This window comes from Mobula birostris, chromosome 3 (assembly GCF_030028105.1).
Source record: "Mobula birostris isolate sMobBir1 chromosome 3, sMobBir1.hap1, whole genome shotgun sequence".
NCBI lineage: Eukaryota > Metazoa > Chordata > Chondrichthyes > Myliobatiformes > Myliobatidae > Mobula > Mobula birostris.
The window spans coordinates 69,611,720-69,630,630 of NC_092372.1; the positions used below are offsets into that span (position 1 = coordinate 69,611,720).

The 18,911-nt window shown below is 40.2% G+C and overlaps 1 protein-coding gene across 6 annotated transcripts in view; it reads left to right on the forward strand.

The window, feature by feature from the left end:
- Nucleotides 1–18,911, forward strand: part of pds5a (PDS5 cohesin associated factor A) — a 189,658-nt gene that overhangs the window by 151,937 nt on the left and 18,810 nt on the right. For all 6 annotated transcript variants that reach the window (XM_072252836.1, XM_072252835.1, XM_072252837.1 and 3 more), the window contains 5 exons: nt 634–748; nt 1,188–1,320; nt 10,089–10,208; nt 11,340–11,402; nt 12,873–13,018. In XM_072252836.1, coding sequence (XP_072108937.1) covers nt 634–748; nt 1,188–1,320; nt 10,089–10,208; nt 11,340–11,402; nt 12,873–13,018 — 577 coding nt within the window. The remainder of the gene's footprint in view (nt 1–633; nt 749–1,187; nt 1,321–10,088; nt 10,209–11,339; nt 11,403–12,872; nt 13,019–18,911) is intronic.

Below are 18,911 nucleotides of genomic sequence, written 5' to 3' on the forward strand. Positions count from 1 at the left end.
TAAGCAGAAATTGCTTTTGAAAGGCAAGGAATGCAAACATGCTAAAATATACAATATATAAAATAACAAAAATAATTTTTTTCCCGGTCCTGCCATGAATATAAATCCTGTGCCCTTGTTCTTAATTTGCTTGAGTATCGATTTTCTTTTGAAAGATTATAATGACATGGTAGCTTTGGGAATAAATGACATGTTTAAATCTGGTCAATTCAAAAGGGACATTTTTCAAAGAAATAATAGGAGAAACTGGGTTCCTTACAAGATGCTTTCTAGAGATATTTGTTATAGGACAAAGGTAATGGAATTGAAGTACAGTTAGGCCTCTCAAGTCTGGAACTAGATCAATGCTTATAATCTTCTGATCTCAATGGGAATTGCTAGCTATCCTTCTCAAAGAAATATCGTATGTACCTTGAAAAATACAATAGTGTTACATATTTCAAGATTAAATTTTGCAGTAAAAGTGATTGGAAATTTCAGTATATTTGTGAAATAATGTAAAATAAAATATATTTGCTTATTTTTGTCTAATATTCAGGTTATTTTGAAGATTCTAATTTGCTAGAATTGTATGCATAGATAAAGTTTTTTTATATCAACTTTTAAATATACTTTTCCTTTGTTTTTCTGTAGAGAAACTTTTGTCACTATTACCAGAATACGTAGTTCCATACACAGTTCATTTGCTAGCTCATGATCCAGATTTTACCAAGACACAGGATATTGAACAGCTACGTGACATTAAAGAGTAAGTAACACTTATTCATTTAATTATATTTATTCAGCAATACCAGCCCTTCTGGCCCTTCGCACCAAGCTGCCCCAACAATCCTGATTTAATCCTAACCTAATCATGGGACAATTTTACAATGACCGGTTAATCTACTCGTTATGCCTTCGGACTGTGGGATGAAACTGGAGCACCTGGAGAATACCCACGCATTCCATAGGAAGGGCACACAAACACTAACTTGTAAAACCGACGACCCCAGGATTGAACTCTGAACTCCAAAGCTGTAATTGCATTGTACTAACCCCAAAGGCACCATCTATTGTAATTTGACCTTAAAATCTGTATATAAATTTAAATGCTGAATTTGATATTGCCATCTGTTGTGTCCTTCTTGGGTGTTTCATATGATGTACCTTAAGATTAAGCTAAGATTTTTCTAATTGTATTTGGTAAGGTGCCTGTGGTTCATGTTGGAAGTTTTAATGGCGAAAAATGAAAATAATAGCCATGCTTTTATAAGGAAAATGGTGGAGAACATCAAACAAACTAAGGATGCTCAAGCACCTGATGATGGCAAAATGAATGAGGTGAGATGTATATATTTGCAGCACACTAGAATCAGAATCAGGTTTATTATCACCGGCATGAGTTGTGAAGTTTGTTAACTTAGCAGCAGCAGCAGTTCCAACGCATTACATAATATAGAAAAAAGAAAGAAATCAATCAATTATGGTATATATATATATATATATATATATTGAATAGATTAAAAATTGTGCAAAAACAGATATAATATAAATATTAAAAATGTGAGGTAGTGTTCACAGGTTTAATGTCCATTTAGGAATCGGATGGTAGAGGGGAAGAAGCTGTTCCTAAATCGCTGAGTGTGTGCCTTCAGGCTTCTGTACCTCCCACCTGATGAAAGATCTTTCGATATTTTGGTCTATGCTATTAAAACTGAGCTGAGCCCCTAAATGGAGTATAAAAGAGTTGCATGGGTTTCTTTATTTATTTAGCAATATAATGCAGAATAGGCCCTTCAAGCCACACTGCCCCAGCAACCCCCAACAAACTCAATTAACCCTAACCTAATCACAGGACTATTTTTTTTACAATGACCAATTAACCTATCTGGAACATCTTTGGATTGTGGGAGGAAACCAGGGCACCTGGAGAAAACCCAAGCATTCCACGGGGAGGACAGACAGGCACTCCTTACAGAATGGCACCGGAAATAAACTCCAAACTCCAAAATGCTCTGAGCTGTAATAGCATCATGCTATTTTGACATGTGCATTGATATTGCCAGAAAATGTTTTTGTTTCATTCAATGGGATATGATGTTGCTGATTCAGCCAGCTTTTATTGTCATACTCTTAATTGCTCCTGAATTGACTGCAATTTCAGAAAGCATTTAAGAGTCACCCACTTTGTTTTGTTTCTAGAGTCACATGCCCTGCTGGATCAATAGCTGTGTGCAGTCAGGTGGTTTGGGGATAAATGAAAATTGAAACTAATTGTAGGATGGACAGGAAGGTGTTGTTAGTAGGGTGTTTTAAGGTAATTTGGGTCAAAGATTACTTCCTTACATTCCATTTCAAGGGTTTACCAGGTTTTAGGGTTGATGGTTGTGCTGATGATGGTGGTGTGCTGATTCCATGTTAAAGCTAGTTGGAGGGTAGTGAAATGTTTGCACACTTAAATGTGAACATACACTGATTTTTGATGGGGAAAGACAGATATGTGAGCTCAGGGACAGACATTTCTCCATTGCCTTGGTTTTCTTGAACTGCTACGTTCCTTCATCTATTCCCAGCCTGTTATCTTGCACTCAACTTCTTAGTCCCCTGTTCCTTTCCAAATCCGTCCCCTGTTCCTTTCCAACTCCAAGCAACCCTTCTTAACTGACTGTTTCTGTCATCTTGTGTAGTCCCAAAAAAGGTCTTGAGAAAAGTTGAATTTCCATTTAAAATCTCTGGGAAGATTTTATTTTGTCACTCTGAATTGCTGATGACCTCAGGAAAAGCTTCGGTTGGCCAGTCAGTGAGAAGCTTCTCTGATGGTTCTGTTGACCATACTGTGTGAGTCCTTCAGTCTGAACCTTCCTGGGCCACACGACCAAAGGTTTTGGAAGGGATGCCCTGCATTGTGAGTCCCTTTTCTTGTTTTACAAGTTAGTGAGAAATTTCTTCATGATAAGCGATGTTCAGAAACAGATAAAACTGGATGAAGGAAAAGAAAAGGTTACCCAAGGGAAAGAAAATGTTTTCTTTGCTGGTATCTAGTTTACTATTTACCAGATACATGATATTTTACAGCATAACATTTGAAGTTCAGTGCTACCCGGTGTAAGTGGTTTTTTTGGGGGGATATCAAATTTGCCAGTATTTCTTCTTGAGTGTCAGCCTTGCCAAATGCCTTTTTTTTTTGACAGACGCAGCAGTAGCAGGCTCTGCGGTCAAAATGCCTACTGTCTCTTAGTATGATTGTACTTTTAATTAATACCAGATAGCTCTTCTAATCTTCAAAGAATACACTGGAGCCTTTTAATAGTGGGATCTGATCAAGTAGTATTTTGCCAATTAGACCTACCAGTACTTAGCTAGTTCTAAATTTCCATGCATGTTTTTATGTGTAGAATTACGGGATTTGCTGAATGACAGATGGCTCTACATCTGTCAATAGATTTCAGTCATAAAATCCTTTGAGAAACATGGGTTTTATTTATTGTTTCTGAGTAACCAAATTTCTTCAAATTTTGTTAAGCAGTGTATGTTCAGGACTGGCTTTCATCTCTGGCCTCAGCTTTGCTAGCTCTGAAAGCCTGTCAATAACATTGGCCAGGCAAGATCTCTGCACTTTGCCACCCACTGTTCACTTATCATTCAGACCATTCTAGTGGAATCAGAGACGGACTGGGCCTGGAAGAGAGGTCCTGCAACTCCAGTCCTACGGATGTTCAGGTGTATGAAGACCAAAGACATTGATTCAAGACAATAAATACATCTGTTACAATAATATGGATCTTGTGCATTTTGTGTCATGCAAGATTTAAGTGTCATCATTTGACTGGCCTGGAATGTGCATCAGATGATTAATGCTTTTTTTGAAAATATTTCCATTATCTTCATGTAGTTCACCGATTTTGTTGAGGGGAAGGCTTCGCTTGTGATGAAATAGTTTGTATTTAACTCCTTCTGGAGTCTTTTTTGTTCCTGGGCATTGGTGTTTTCTTTGCCTGGCCGTGATGCAGCCAGTTAGGATATTAACTTTGCATCTATAGAAGTTTGTCGTAGTTCATGACTTATCTTCTGCTTCAGCACCATTTTCCTACTCTGACTCAGCACGTTCCAGCCCCATAACTTATACAAGCTAGGACAAGGGCAACAAAAGCAGGGAAGCAACAGTACCCTGAAAGTTGCCTTCCAAGGCCCACACCATCCTGATTTCAAAGTATATTGTAATTTGTTCACTACCACTGGGTCAAATTCCTGGAACTCTTCCCCAGTAGTATTGTCGATATAACCATACTTCAAATGCCATAAGACACGGGCAGAATTAGGCCAATTGGCTCGAGCTTACTCTGCCATTCCATCATGGCTAATTGATTATTCCTCTCAACCCCATTCTACTGTCTTCTCCCCATAACCTTTGACATCCTGACAATGAAGAACCTATCATCCGCTGCTTTAAATGTTATGAATAACTTGGTGTCCACAGCCATCTGTGGCAATGAATTCCACAGATTCACTACACTCCAGCTAAAAATTTTCCTCCGCGTTTCTGTTCTAAACAGATGTCCCTCTATTCTGATGCTGTACCCTGTGGCCCTAGACTCCCCACATCCACTCTATCTAAACCTTTCAATATTCAATAGGTTTCAGTGAGGTACCCCTCATTCTTCTAAACTCCAGCGAGTACAGGCCAAGAGTCATCAAACACTCTTAATAGGTTAACCCCTTCATTCCTGAGATCATTCTCATGAACCTGTTCTTCTCAAGAAAGATCTGTTTATGTGCATCATGCCTCGATCAAAACAACTTTCAGAGGACCTTAGAAGAAGAATTGTAGAAATGTGTGAAGCTGGAAAAGGCTACAAAAGCATTTCTAAAGGCCTGAGTGTTCATGAGTCCACAGTAAGAGAAATTGTCTACATATGGAGGAAATTCAGTACAGTTGCTACTCTCCCTAGGAGTTGGGTGTCCTGCAACGATCACCTCAAGAGCACAACATGTAATGCTGAAGGAGGTGAAAACGAACCCAAAGCTTACAGCAAAAAGATTTGCATCAGTTTTGCTAAAGTCTTGCATCAGAACTTGCTAAAGTCGCTATTCATGTGTTCACTATAAGAAAAACACTGTACAAGAATGGTGTTCGTGGAAGGACATCATGGAGAAAAGTATTGCTCTCCAAAAAAAAAAACATTGCTGCTGCACGGTATGTTTGGGGGGAAAAGGGGCACTGCACTACAACACTGGAATCTCATCCCAACTGTGAAGCATATTGGAAAGAGCATCATGCTTTGGGGTTTGGGGCCTGGGCCTCGACTGCTTGCAATCATTGAGGGAAAAATGAATTCAAACTAATATTAAGACACTTCACAAGAGAATGTCAGGGGAGCAGTTCATCACCTGAAGCTTAATAGAAGTTGGAGGATGCAACAAGACAATGATCTGAAACACAAGAGTAAATCAACAGCAGAATGGCTTAAAAAGAAAAAAAGAAAATTCATGTTTTGGAATGGCCAACTCAGAGTCCAGACCTTAACCGAATTGAGATGCTGTGGCATGACCTGAAGAGGGCTGTTCATGCAAGGTATCCCAGAAATATTGATGAACAGAAACAGTTTTGTATGGAGGAATGGTCTTACATTCTTCCTCGCCGTTGTGCAAGTCTGATCAGCAGCTACAGGAAATGTTTGGTGGAAGCTATTGCTGCTAAAGGAGGTTATGCCGGTTATTAAATACAAGGGTTCACATACTTTTTCCAGCCTGGTCTGTGATTAAACAAAGTGTTCAGTAATGACATGAAAAGTACAATAGTTTGTGTGTTAGTAGTTTAGGCAGCTACTTGTGTGTATTTTATTGTGACTTAGATGAAGATCAGGCTACATTTTATGATAAGTTGTTGTAGAAAATCAAGTAATTGCAAAGGGTTCACAAACTTTATTGCAACTGTATACGCGTGTGTGTCTCTCTTTCACTCTGTGTGTGTCTGTCTCTGTCTCTCACTCTCTCTCTCGCACACACACACACACACACACACACACACCCACCCACCCACCCACCCACCCACTATTGCGAGGTATCAGAGGTGGCTGACATAAGGGGTGAGAAAAAATACATACATATATGTACTCCCCCTATGATGTTATTATAGCTTGGGGCATTCCAGAGTTCAGAGTAGTTCAGTTCCAGTGCAGTTTTGTAAGGAGTCTCTATACCCTCCCTGTGAAATGCCTGAGTTTTCTCCAGGTCTCAGGTTTCCTCTGACAATCTAAAGACATTCAGAGTAGGTTAATTGGTCATTGTAAATTGTCCTGTGATTAGGTTAGGGCTAATCAGCTTTTCTGGGTGTCGCCGGGGCAGTGTGGTAAAGGGCTGGATGGGCCTAGTCCATGTCATGTCGCTGAATAATGAATATTTAAACATTATATTGAAAAAATCGAGGATTGTTTTGATCTCCGTTTTAAGTGGCCACAATGACAATCTCTACAGACATCTGACTGGAAAGTTTCCAAGATCTACCTGTTAAGATATATACATAGAACATTAGATAAACATGTAACAGGGCAGTCAGCCTATGATGTTTGTGCCAACCTTGATGCAAAATTAAATTAATCCCATCTGCCTCATATGGTCTATATCCCTCTATTGCATGCCTGTCTGAATATCTCTTGAACCTCTCTGTTTCCATTACCTTTCCTGGCAGCATGTTCCAGGCACCTACCACTCTGTTAAAAATGGAACAACTTGCCTTCAAGCTCCCCTCCTCACGCCCCCCCCTTCTAAAAGTTATGCCCTTTGATATTTGACATTTGCATCCTAGGGCAAAAATCTCTGGCTATCTCCCATGTTTATGCCTCTCATTATTTTATGTACTCTATCATAGTGCTGTTGGAACAACATCAGCTCAGTGAAATACCCCTTTAGGTTAGCCCAAAACTTGTTTGCTGCCAGCAAATTGAGATGTCTGTAGTGCAGAGGGGCCCAACCTTTTTCATGCCATGGAGCCAGGTTGGGAACCCCTAATACAGAGGAATGTTGCTGGCTGCCAAATTCCAGGTTGCAGGCGTAGGTGCTGAGGGACACACGAAGCTCAGTGCAGACTTTGGTGGGGGAAGGATCACAGTATAGGGTTCTTCCATTTCTGGATAGGGAAGGGCCAGGGTGAGTGAGGAAGCCCCTCAATTATTGTGATGCCACATGGATGGCAATGGTGCTTTTGGTTTTAAACAATGTGATTTAACGTTTAATGTATTGTCTACAAATATTAGAAAGGAAAGTTATTACACAGTTTATACTTGTAAATACTTTATTATGGATGAAGTTTTATTTTTTATCACAGTGGATTCCAGTTAATTGGATCATTGTTTAATTGGGCTGCTGTTTATTTGGGACACTGTGGTGTTTAATTGGGACAAGAGACTTGCTGAACAGGTTCTAATACTGACTGCTGGTGAGAAATAGCAGTGAGTCAATTTGCAACTGTTTTGCTCACTGCGGTTTCGAGCATTCAGGCTTGGAGGTGCCAGAAACAACTGCGAGTGAAAATGAAATGATTTCTTTACTTCAAATTAAGGAACTGCAAAGAATGTGGAGGTATTGACAATCATCTTGAATATTACAGTGAAAATGAAGATTTGGGGGATGCAGTTGTTAATTGCACTGTATGAAGGCAGTCCATCATCTGTACTAAGTGTCTGCGCTGATTTTGTTCATTGCATACACTGGATGAATTTCTCCATCGATAACTATTAGGAACTAATATACAGTTTTATTGTACTGTGGTACTATTAGTGTTCTAATTTGTTCTGTATTTTATTTAAATACAAAATTTGTTGCTGCATTTGTCTTTTTTTATTATTACTTTTTAACTATTTCCATGAAACTTCGACTTAATTGGGGCAGCTGCTTAATTGGACCAAATTTTATGAGTCCAGATGTGTCCTAATTAAACAGAGTCTATTGTGTATACTTCTATCAGGTCACTCCTCAGCTTATAGATGTTCCAAATTTTTAAAAGAATCCCAGGTTTGTCCAACCTCACCTTGTAGTTTATACTCTTAATTCAGGGGTCCCAACCTTTTTTGCACTGCGGACCAGTTTAATATTGACAATATTCTTGCCGACGGCAGGGGCGGGGGAGAAGGGGGGTTAAGCTCACCTCAACATGTCTTTTACAGTTCGGGTTGCCAACTTTCTCACTCCCAAATAAGGGACAAAAGTCGCAGTCAAATCCCAGGACACCTTACCCCAGGAAAGACTACCATGACCATAAAGCCCTGCACGGGCACCTGTGTGTGCATGTAATGTGCGAATGCGTGTATGTGCCAATTTTTCCCCCACAAATCGGTTTTGCCTTCATCTTCCCAACTATACTGTACATACATTATTTCTACTTTATATAGGCTGTGTATTTATCATATCATTCCTGGTTTTACTATATGTTAGTGTTACTTTCAGTTTTATGATTTGTTAGGTTACTTTTTGGGTCTGGGAATGCTCAAAAATTTTTCCCATATAAATTAATGGTAATTGCTTCCTCGCTTCACGCCATTTCAGCACGAAAGGTTTCATAGGAACGTTCTGCCTTAGCGGGAAGAAATACGGGACAAGGGCAGTCCGGTATGGGACAAACCAATTTAGCCCAATCTACGGGATGTCCCGGCAAATACGGGACAGATGGCAACCCTATGTTCAAGTTCAACAGTGCGTGACAGGGAATGAGGAAAGGTGCAGCTGACTCATATCGTTTCCTCACAGCCTGGTAGCACATGCTTTGCGGCCCGGTACCGGTCCACAGCCCAGTGGTTGGGGACCACTGCTCTAATTCAGGCAATTTCTATTGAACCTCTGTGCCCTCTCCAAAATCCCTACGTCTCTCGTGTAATGTGATCAGAATTGCACACAGTATTCCGTATGTTTTTTACAGTTGCTATGTTATTTCCTACTTTTATACTCAATGCTGTGGCCAGTAAAGGCAATCATGATGTATGCTTTTACCACCCTCTCGATCCGTTGCCTCTTTCAGGGAGCAATGGATCTGCACCCAAGAATTCCTCTGTATATCATACCGTTACTTTTGACCTTCCAAAGGGCAGTTCCTTTCACTTTTCTGGATTAAGCTCCATCTGCCAATTTTCTGCTCATATTTCCAACTGATCTGTATTAAGTATGTCCTTTTGACAATCTTCCTCAGTAGCCACAATTCCACCTACGATTGTGTTGTCTGAAAGCATACTATTCAGCCCAGCTACATTCTTGTGCAAATCATTTATATAAATCATAAACCACATAAGCCCAGCACTGATCAGCATAGAACACTATTAGTCACAGATTATCAGAACACACCTCTACCACAATGCATTTCTTCTATGGCGAAGCCCATTGTCCTGATTACCAAGTCACTTGTTGGCTGAATCTTCTGGATCAATCTACCATGTCAAATGCTTTTGTAAAGTCCCTGTAGACAACATCCATTGCCCTACCCTCGTCAGTCATCATCCTCACTTTCTCAGGTTCATAAGACAAGTCTTTTCCCATATAAATCCATGCTTTTCCAAATGTGAGTAAATCCTGTCCTTTAGTATCTTCACCAGTCATGGCCCTATTATTGAATCAAGGCTCACTGGTTTATAAACTGCTGGGTTATCCGTATTGCCCTTAAGCAATGAAACAGCCTCATTAAGGATTTCAGAAATACTTTGATTTTTAAAAGACTGTAAGCAATTGCTGATTGAATTCTCAAATCTGTTTCAGGCAAATGAAGCCATGTTACAGTTACAGCTTTATTCTGCAGGATGCTCAAAAATATCATTCAAGTAGAATAAATAAAAATAAATAGTTAATTCTGTTTCACCAGAAAGCAAATACAGCATATTGAATATTTTTAAATAAATTACTATCAGGACACAACTGATATTATTTAAAAGGACAAATTGTGCTTCATACCTATTTGCAAGAGCAGCAGTGTGATGTATTATATGGATCTTTCATTGTCATTTTATAAAGTTATACCTTTACTTAAATAGTCCAATGATTCTGTTTATGTTTGAAATACTAGTATTTTCCAGTACTTTTTTAACATTTTGCAATTCACTTTTTCCCTTTTGTTCTGTTTGTGTTGACAGAAACTCTATATAGTGTGTGACGTAGCTCTTAATGTCATCACAAGCAAAAGTACTACACATAATCTGGACTCTCCAAAGGATCCTGTACTGCCAACCAAGTTCTTCACCCCACCAGACAAAGTAACTTGTTATTTTATATTTTGGAATAACATTCTCAGTATTTATTTAGAGATAGGATACGGTACAGGCCCTTCCGTCCTTTGAATCGCGCTGTCCAGCAACCCCTGACAATGCTGATTTAGCCCTAGTCTAATCACAGGACAATTTACAGTGGCCAGTTAGCCTGCCCATTATGTCTTTGGACTGTGGGAGGAAACCAGAGGTTCCGGAGAAAACCCACACATTCCACGGGAAGGATGCACAGATTCCTTACAGGGGATGCTGGGAGTGAACTCCAAACTCCACCCCTGAGCTGTAATAGCATTGTGCTAAGTGCTAAGATATTGGCTTTCTCTCACTAGCAAGAGCAAAATTGGATGTATTCTAGTGCTAATGATTCATTGGTAATGAGGTTGTCAGCTTGCAAACTCCATCATTTGGAAGAGAAATGGAGAGGTGGGACTAGATTAGTTTTGTACTGTTCTGCCATAAGTGGAAGTTTAGTGGTGCACTGCCATTTTTTCTTGTTCATTGCATGATATCTCCAGTGTTTTCTTCAGGTGGTATTATAATCTTCATAGACAGAGTATAGAGACTTCAAACAAAACTTAACACTGTAAACATGCATCTTTGAAAGTAAGTGGAATATTCACTGAGGAATGAAAAAATACAATATAGCTTATTTTAGAATTCAAAAGATTTGCTGTATCATAGGATTTTTCTCTCTATGGAATATATCTAGGTGCATTTCCATTTATGAATAAAGACCTTGACAATTCGCAGAAGAATATTGAGAATAAAATGGCCTAAAAGTATCTTGGTTTTTTTTGTTAGAAGATGTGTTTTATTAATACTCTGGTTATAACATTCTTTAACTGCACCATAAATTTGCAGGATGATTGTGCTTCTTCCTAGAAAATGATGGATAAGCTCAATTGGAAAATCTTGATTTGTGCCACATATACATAATTTCACATCAAGTGTAAGACTGGTACAGGTCTAAATTACACACCTGAGAATATTATTTATATTTAGTGATGAGGAAATAATCTTAGTATAGCAAAATAAAGTTACTACAAGTCTCTTTCAACAGGCTGTTTTGTAGCACTTCCTCCAAATATTTTAATGCTTGATAAATATTTATTTGCTTAGGATTCCTGCAATAATAAGTGCTACTTGTCAGATGAAGCAAAGACGCTGTTACTCACTGGAAAGGTAAATCTTAGCACGGTCCTCTTTGTTGCATTTCTATATTATAATACTGCCCAAAATTTAGTGCAAATTACTGTTATTGGAAGGTGGTACTTCTTGTGGTTGGGTTGCCTCTCTGTTATACTTTAATACATAGTGCTATATTTAACACTATAACTATTCAAAGTTAACATTCCTACCTGCCTGTTCTAATTGAATTAACAAGGTTACAGAAAGGTAGCTTACAAATAAATTAAGCTGACAACAGATAATTTTAATAGCTATTATTTTAATATTTGTTATTCTTCTCCATGCCTTGCGGTGCATAGGGTGGCAGGCTTGCTGTTTCTTTAGCATTTGAATGTTTTTATATGAGGCCGAGTTGCTAGCTTGATGCTCAACCCAGCACCAATGGAAAGCATGGGAGCTGGTCAGATTCAAACCTAGGGCCATGAGCCTCAACGTCCTGTGCTAATGCCACTACACCACCGGCCAGCTATTTTTAATATTTGCAATGGATTATTTGCTGAAGGCTAATTAAGGATATAATGTAGTAAATATGTTATAAATTTATGTGCAAGGTGATCCCACAGATGTGATAATGACCAAGTGATTAAGGGCTGAATAATGGCCAGAATCCTGGAAATTATTGGCCAGAATATAACGGATAATGATGAATCTTTAAAGTAGCATTACCAGATCTTTTATGCCCATTTGAAAAAAGAAACCTGTTTTAATATATCTTCCATCAGTATAGCATTCCTTCAGTTCTTGAACATAGAACAGTACAGCCCAGGAACAGGCCCTTTAGGTCACCATGTCTGTGCCAAGCATGGGACTTTTCTAAACTAATCCATCTGCCTGCTTGTGTTCTGTGCCTCTCCATTCCCTGCTTATTTGTATATCTATCTAAATATCTCTTGAAACACTGTTATCTCTTCTACTGGCAGCATGTTCCAGGCACCTGAACCCTCGTTATTATTACTGATGATGTGTTATATAATATACATTTCTATACATTTCTTTAGAGTTTTCTAGTAAGTTCACCTGTCGGTAAGATCCACAAATTCTGTTCTGTAATAAGAATTATATTTTAATTGGATATATCAATGTCAGGTTGCTGCTTTTATTAGTTAAAGTGTTTATTTTCTTAAATAATATTTATGACAGAGACACTTAAAATGTAAATAAAGCTTTGCTAAATTTACTTCTATCACAGTGCAGGATGCCCCACTATGTGTCCCACACAATTGTGAGATATGTATTAGTTTCAGTGTTTCCTAACATGCGTTTTCAGTAACTTCAGTATTTTATTCTTGATTACCTGGTTTGAACTGGTGAAGACTAAATAACAAATCCTTTAGTTAAAGAGAACTAGTTTGATAACGGCTCCTGAAAAATTCCACAATTTGTTAAATCCCAGTTTCTAAACAGTGTATAAATTTTGTATATTTGCATTGTTTGACATATGTTATAACTTAATCATTTTTTCAGCCCAAACCAGCTACAGTATTGGGTACAGTAAACAAACCTTTGTCAGCTGCTGGTAGAAGACCACAGACGAGAACTCCAGGCTTGGAAACAGGAACCAATATAAGTGCAAACTCTGAACCTAATTCGCCAGCTACAAACAGGGGAAGGTAAGCTATTGCTGCATTTTGTTGCATTACCAACATAATGGCTGAGAGTTAAGTGCTGATCTGTTTCTTCTGCTGGAGATAGGAGGGATTACATCGACTGAAGGAAAGGATGCATAAGATTGTAGGAACCAAGAAAGATGCACTTAAAAAGCTCACAACAGGTAGCTTATATAGACGCTGAGACCCCGTTTAATGCTGAGAATGCATTCCTTGGAGGTGGAGTGCTATGTGGGATCATTATAACATTACGTAAATGGACATGTGTGCCTGATTTTTTTAAAATCAAACCTGAGATATATGATATTATGCATACACAGTAATTCTTGGAGTAACAAACATGCAAATAGGCCTAACCTGTACACCAGTAGAGCGGCAACACATCGCAGCAGTAGCAGAGGGGAGGGGGTTGTGGTTACATCTTAGAGGAGGCTGTGGCTTCTCTGACTTTGGCTTCATCTTCAAGTAGGTGTCGAGAGTTGACTGTCTTTTCTTAAGTTTCCTCTCATGAAGCAGTTCTCATTAGAAGGAACTCATGTCGAGAACACCCCTCTTTTCCTTATTGCTTCACTCCCAGTCAGGGTCGTTATCAGTGAACTGGTCCATAATTTATGTGATTGTGGCGATGCTAGTGCTGAGGAATTCTGTGGTTAATGGTTCTTTTCCTTGAACCCAGATACATGTTTCTCCTCTTGGAAGATGAAAGTATGAGAAAGCATTCTTTACCAAAATAGACCCATTTCATCCACATTGAAGACCAGCTCAGGAGGATAATTGTCCTTTTCAATTATAGTTGGCCCTCCTTATCCGCGTGTTCCGCATGCGCGAATTCAACCAACCGCAAATCGAGAAAACCTGGAAGTGCTCTTCCAGCACTTGTTCGAACATGTACAGACTTTTTTTTCTTGTCATTATTCCCTAAACAATGCAGCATTAACAACTATTTTACATAGCATTTACATTGTGTTAGGTATTATAAGTAACCTAGAGATGATTTAAAGTATACGGGAGGATGTGCGTAGGTTATCATGGATCGGGATCGAGAAAAAAAAGGAAGTTCTCTTACTAAGTAAGTTGGAACAGGTACATCCGGTATTATTTAGCGTCAGTTAGTCAAACATTTGTCTTAGTATATAGTATATATTTTACCTTTCTATGCATATAAAACACTTAACAAATGTATGTTTCAGCGCTGGGCTCGGGAACGGAAATTCCTGAGTTCGATCCAGTGACAGACTGCTCCCAAGCGCGCTCTCCATCCGTGCCGGGTTGATGTGGAAGATCAAAAACCCAAAGCCCCAAAACCCAATAATTAAACCACTGCGTTGCTTAGTAATAATTGTAGCTTTCATTGGGGCAGGGCCTTTCTCACTTTATCCTTTAAAATTGTTCCAGTCATTGACTGGCTGTAGCTTAACGCTTTTCCAATGACCGATGGCGTTTCACCTCTTTCCAATCGCTTTATTATTTCCACTTTATTTTAAATCGTGATCGTGATTATTTTTGTGAACAGAAACACTGCGGATTCAGAGCTCCGCTGCCGAGTCCTAATGTCCACCACACTGAGACAGGTTAAATAAGGTCCGGGGTTCCACTGGTTCCTAAGGTCCACTGCATTTAGACAGGTTGAATAAGGGACTTGAGCATCTGCGTTTTTTGGTATCTGTGAGGGGTCCCGGAACCAATCCCTCACGGATAAGGAGGGCCGACTGTATAGCCTTCAGTGTTGCAGTAAAATCCTGGGCTACCTTGCTGCCTGCACTAGTCACTACCAAAGATTTGTGTGCTATGGAGGTTACTGTACCTGTTTAAATCTATCAAAACAACCTTATCTGGCTGTGAATGTTACCGAAATATTTTCTTTTTCTGGAATATGATTGAAGATGCTTCCTGCTTTTTCCATTATTAGCTGAGTTAGGGGCATGTTTTGCTATGTTTGGTCACTCACCCATATATTTTCCATTTTTTCAAGCAAATAGCTCCTTGAACGAGTCACCTTTATTAGATTATGAAGACACGCAGTCCTCTTTTATTGTCATTTAGTAATACATGCATTAAGAAATGATACAATATTTCCTCCAGTGTGACATCACAAAACACAGGACAGGCCAAGACTGAAAAAACTAACAAAAGCACGTAATTATAACATTTAGTTACAACAGTACAACAATACCATAACTTGATGAAGAAGTCCATGAGCACAGTAAAAAGTTCAAAGTCTCTCAAATGTCCCACATCTCACGTAGACGGGAGAACGAAGAAAAACTCTCCCTGCCATGCCCGAACACAGTCCGACTCTGAGTCATCCGAAAACTTCGAGCCTCCGATCAGCTCTCTAACACCGAGTACCGAGCGCCATCTCTGTCCGAACAATTCGACCTCAAATCTCAGTTGCCAACAGCAGGCAAAGCCGGGGATTTTGAGGCCTTCCCTCCGGAAGATTCCCAACCGCGCAGTAACAACAGCAGCGAACTGGCGTTTCAGAAATTCCTCCAGATGTTCCTCTGTGCTTTCACGTCTGTCTCCATCAAATCAGAATTGTCCATGGCCCCTATTTAATGGATACGATAATCATTTATCACCAGAGGGCTGCGCTGCTGTCTCTCCTCCTGCCGTTGGTGATAACTTTGAGATCGTTGCAGAAGCTTTTATCTTATCTGCATTTTTTTAATAATTGTTCTGATCGTCAATGTAGCCCATTTCAAAGAGGCACCAACATCAAATAGGCGCCCACCAGCTTCCAAATGCAGTATCACTTGCAGTTTCACATCTATGCTAGTGCTTTTCTGAGACACCTTAGGTGTACTATCCTCACTGGAAGTTGCAGGCTCATTTCCAAACACTATGAATGAAAAAATTGAATAAATTGACGAGGGAGCAAGAATGCAGGGGAGGCAGTGCGTGAACTAATACATGATTGGCTATGAGTGGCTCAAGATTAAATCACGAGCCTTGTGGCCCATCAGGCCAGTGCTTATGCCGGTTTCCGTGGCGTGAAGTGACTGAGAGTACAAGACTCTCAGAAGGGAAAGAGGGAGAAGAGGAGTTTGGTTGTGATAGGGTACTCGGTAGTGAGGGGAACAGACAGGAGATTCTGTGAAGATGAACAAGATACCTGAATGGTATGTTGCCTCCCAGGTGACAGGGTCAGAGAGATTTCAGATTATGTCCACAACATTTTGGAGAGGGAGGGAGAGGAGCCAAATGTCTTGGTACATATTGGTATGGATCACATAGGAAAGAAAAGCAGAGTCTCAAAAAGAGCATTTAGAGAGCTAGGTAGAAAGCTGAGAAGTAGGACCTTCCGGGTAGTAATTTCTGGATTGCTGTCTGTGCCACACACCAGTGAGAGTAGAAACAGAATGGTTTGGCAGATTACTGCGTGGCTGGGAAGCTGGTGCAGGGGGTAGAGCTTCAGGTTCTTGGATCATTGGGATCTCTTCTGGGGGAGAAATGACCTGTATAGAGGTGATGGTTGCACCTGAACCCGAGGTGGGGGGGGGGGGCAAAATCCTTGTGGGCAGGTTTGTTAGACCTGTTGGGGAGGTTTTAAACTGATCTGGCAGGGTGTGGGAACCAGAGTGAAGGGATTCAGGATAAGACGGGTGGTTAAAAAAAAAAGCAAAGATAGCATGCAGTCAGACTGTCAGGAAGGGCAGGCAGATGATAGGATAAAATTGCAGCCAGCAGGGTGAGTATCAGTGTATTAGGGATGCAGAATCAAAAAGGGTAACAAATACAGTACTCGAGGCGGAGGATCTTGTTGCACTTTTACAGATTGTCAGGTATGGTGGTGTGATTATCATTGAATTGTGGCTGAAGGATGGATCTAGTTGGGGGCTGAATGTCCAAGGTTACACATTGTATTGGAGGGATAGGAAGGTAGGCAGAGGGGGTGGTGTGGCTCTGCTGGTAAAGAATGGCATCAAATCAGTAGAAAGATGTGACAGAGGATCAGAAGGTGTTGGATCCTTGTGTGTTGAGTTAAGAAACTGTGAGAGTAAAAGAAGCCATCATAATGATGGCCTCCTAATATTAGCGCAGATTACAACAGGAAATGGAAAAGGTGTGTCAAAAAACTAAACAAGAAATAAGGAAAGGGAAGATAGAGTAAATTAGCACAAAATATGAAAACAGATAGCAAAAGTTTTTATAAATATATAAAGCAGAAGAAGGTGGCTAAAGTCAACGTAGGTCCCATGGAAGACGAGAAGGGAAAATTGATATTGGGTGATAAGGAAATGGCTAAGGCATTGAACGACTATTTTGTGTTAGTCTTCATGGTGGAGGACACCTCTAATATGCCAAAGAATGATGTTAAGGACGAATTGGGAGGTGAGGACCGCAATAAAATCACTGTCACTAAAGAGATAGTGATGAGCAAGCTACAGGGCCTGAAGGTAGATAAGTCCCCTGGTCCTGATGGGATGCACCCCAGGGTGCTGAGGGAATTGGCAGAGGTTATAGTAGACGCGTTGGTAATCATTTACCAAATTTCTCTAGACTCTGGGCAGGTCCCGGCGGACTGGAAGACAGCAAATGTCATGCCACTTTTTGAAAAAGGACGTAGACAAAAGACGGGCAACAATAGGCCAGTTAGCTTAACACCTGTAGTCAGGAAAATGCTTGAAGCTGTCGTTTAAGGAAGAAATCGCGAAACATTTAGGAAGGAGTGGTTCCATTAAACAGACAGAGTATGGATTCAGAAAGGGCAGGTCCTGTTTGACAAACTTACTGGGGTTCTTTGAGGACATAATGAGTGCAGTGGACAGAGGGGAACAGGTGGATGTCGTATACTTGGATTTCCAGAAGGCGTTCGATAAGGTGCCGCACAAAAGACTTATAAATAAGATGCAGATGCATGGAGTGGGAGGAAGTGTATTGGCATGGATAGTGGATTGGTTAACCAACAGAAGGCAGGGAGTTGGTATAAATGAGTGTTTCCCTGGTTGGCAGTCAGTGGTGAGTGGGGTGCCACAGGGATCGGTGCTGGGCCTGCAGCTGTTTACCATTTACATTGATGATTTGGAAGAGGGGACTGAGTGTAGCGTAGCAAATTTTGCTGATGACACTAAACTTGAGTGGAAAAGCAAATTGTACAGAGGATGTGGAGAGTCTGCAGAGAGATATAGATAGGTTAAGTGAGTGGGCCAAGGTCTGGCAGATGGAATACAATGCTGGTAAATGCGAGATCATCCACTTTAGAAGGAATAATAGAAGAGCAGATTATTATTTAAATGGTGAAAGATTGCAGCATGCTGTTGTGCAGAGAGACTTGGGAGTGCCTGTGCATGTATTGCAAAAAGTTGGCTTGCAGGTACAACAGATTATTAAAAAGGCACACAGAATGTTGGCCTTCATTGCTAGAGGGATTGAATTCAAGAGCAGGGAGGTCATGCTGCAACTATACAGGGTACTGGTGAGGCCGCACCTGGAGTACTGTGTGCAGTTCTGGTCTCTATTCTTGAGGAAGGATATACTGGCTTTGGAGGCAGTGCAGAGGAGGTTCACCAGGTTGATTCCAGAGATGAAGGGTTACCCTATGAGGAGAGATTGAGTCACCTGGGATTATACTGTCTGGAATTCAGAAGAATGAGAGGGGATCTTATAGGAACATAGAAAATTTTGAAAGGGATAGAAAAGATGAAGTAGAAAAGTTGTTTCCATTGGTAGGTGAGACTAGAACGAGGGGACATGCCTCAAGATCCAGGGGAGAAGATTTAGGACGGAGATGAGGAGAAACTGTTTTTCCCAGAGAGTAGTGAATCTGTGGAATTCTCTGCCCAGGGAAGCAGTTGAGGCTTCTTTCACTGAATGTATTTTAAGGTGCGGTTAGATAGATTTTTACATAGTAGGGGAATTAAGGGTTATGGGGAAAAGGCAGGTAGATGGAGCT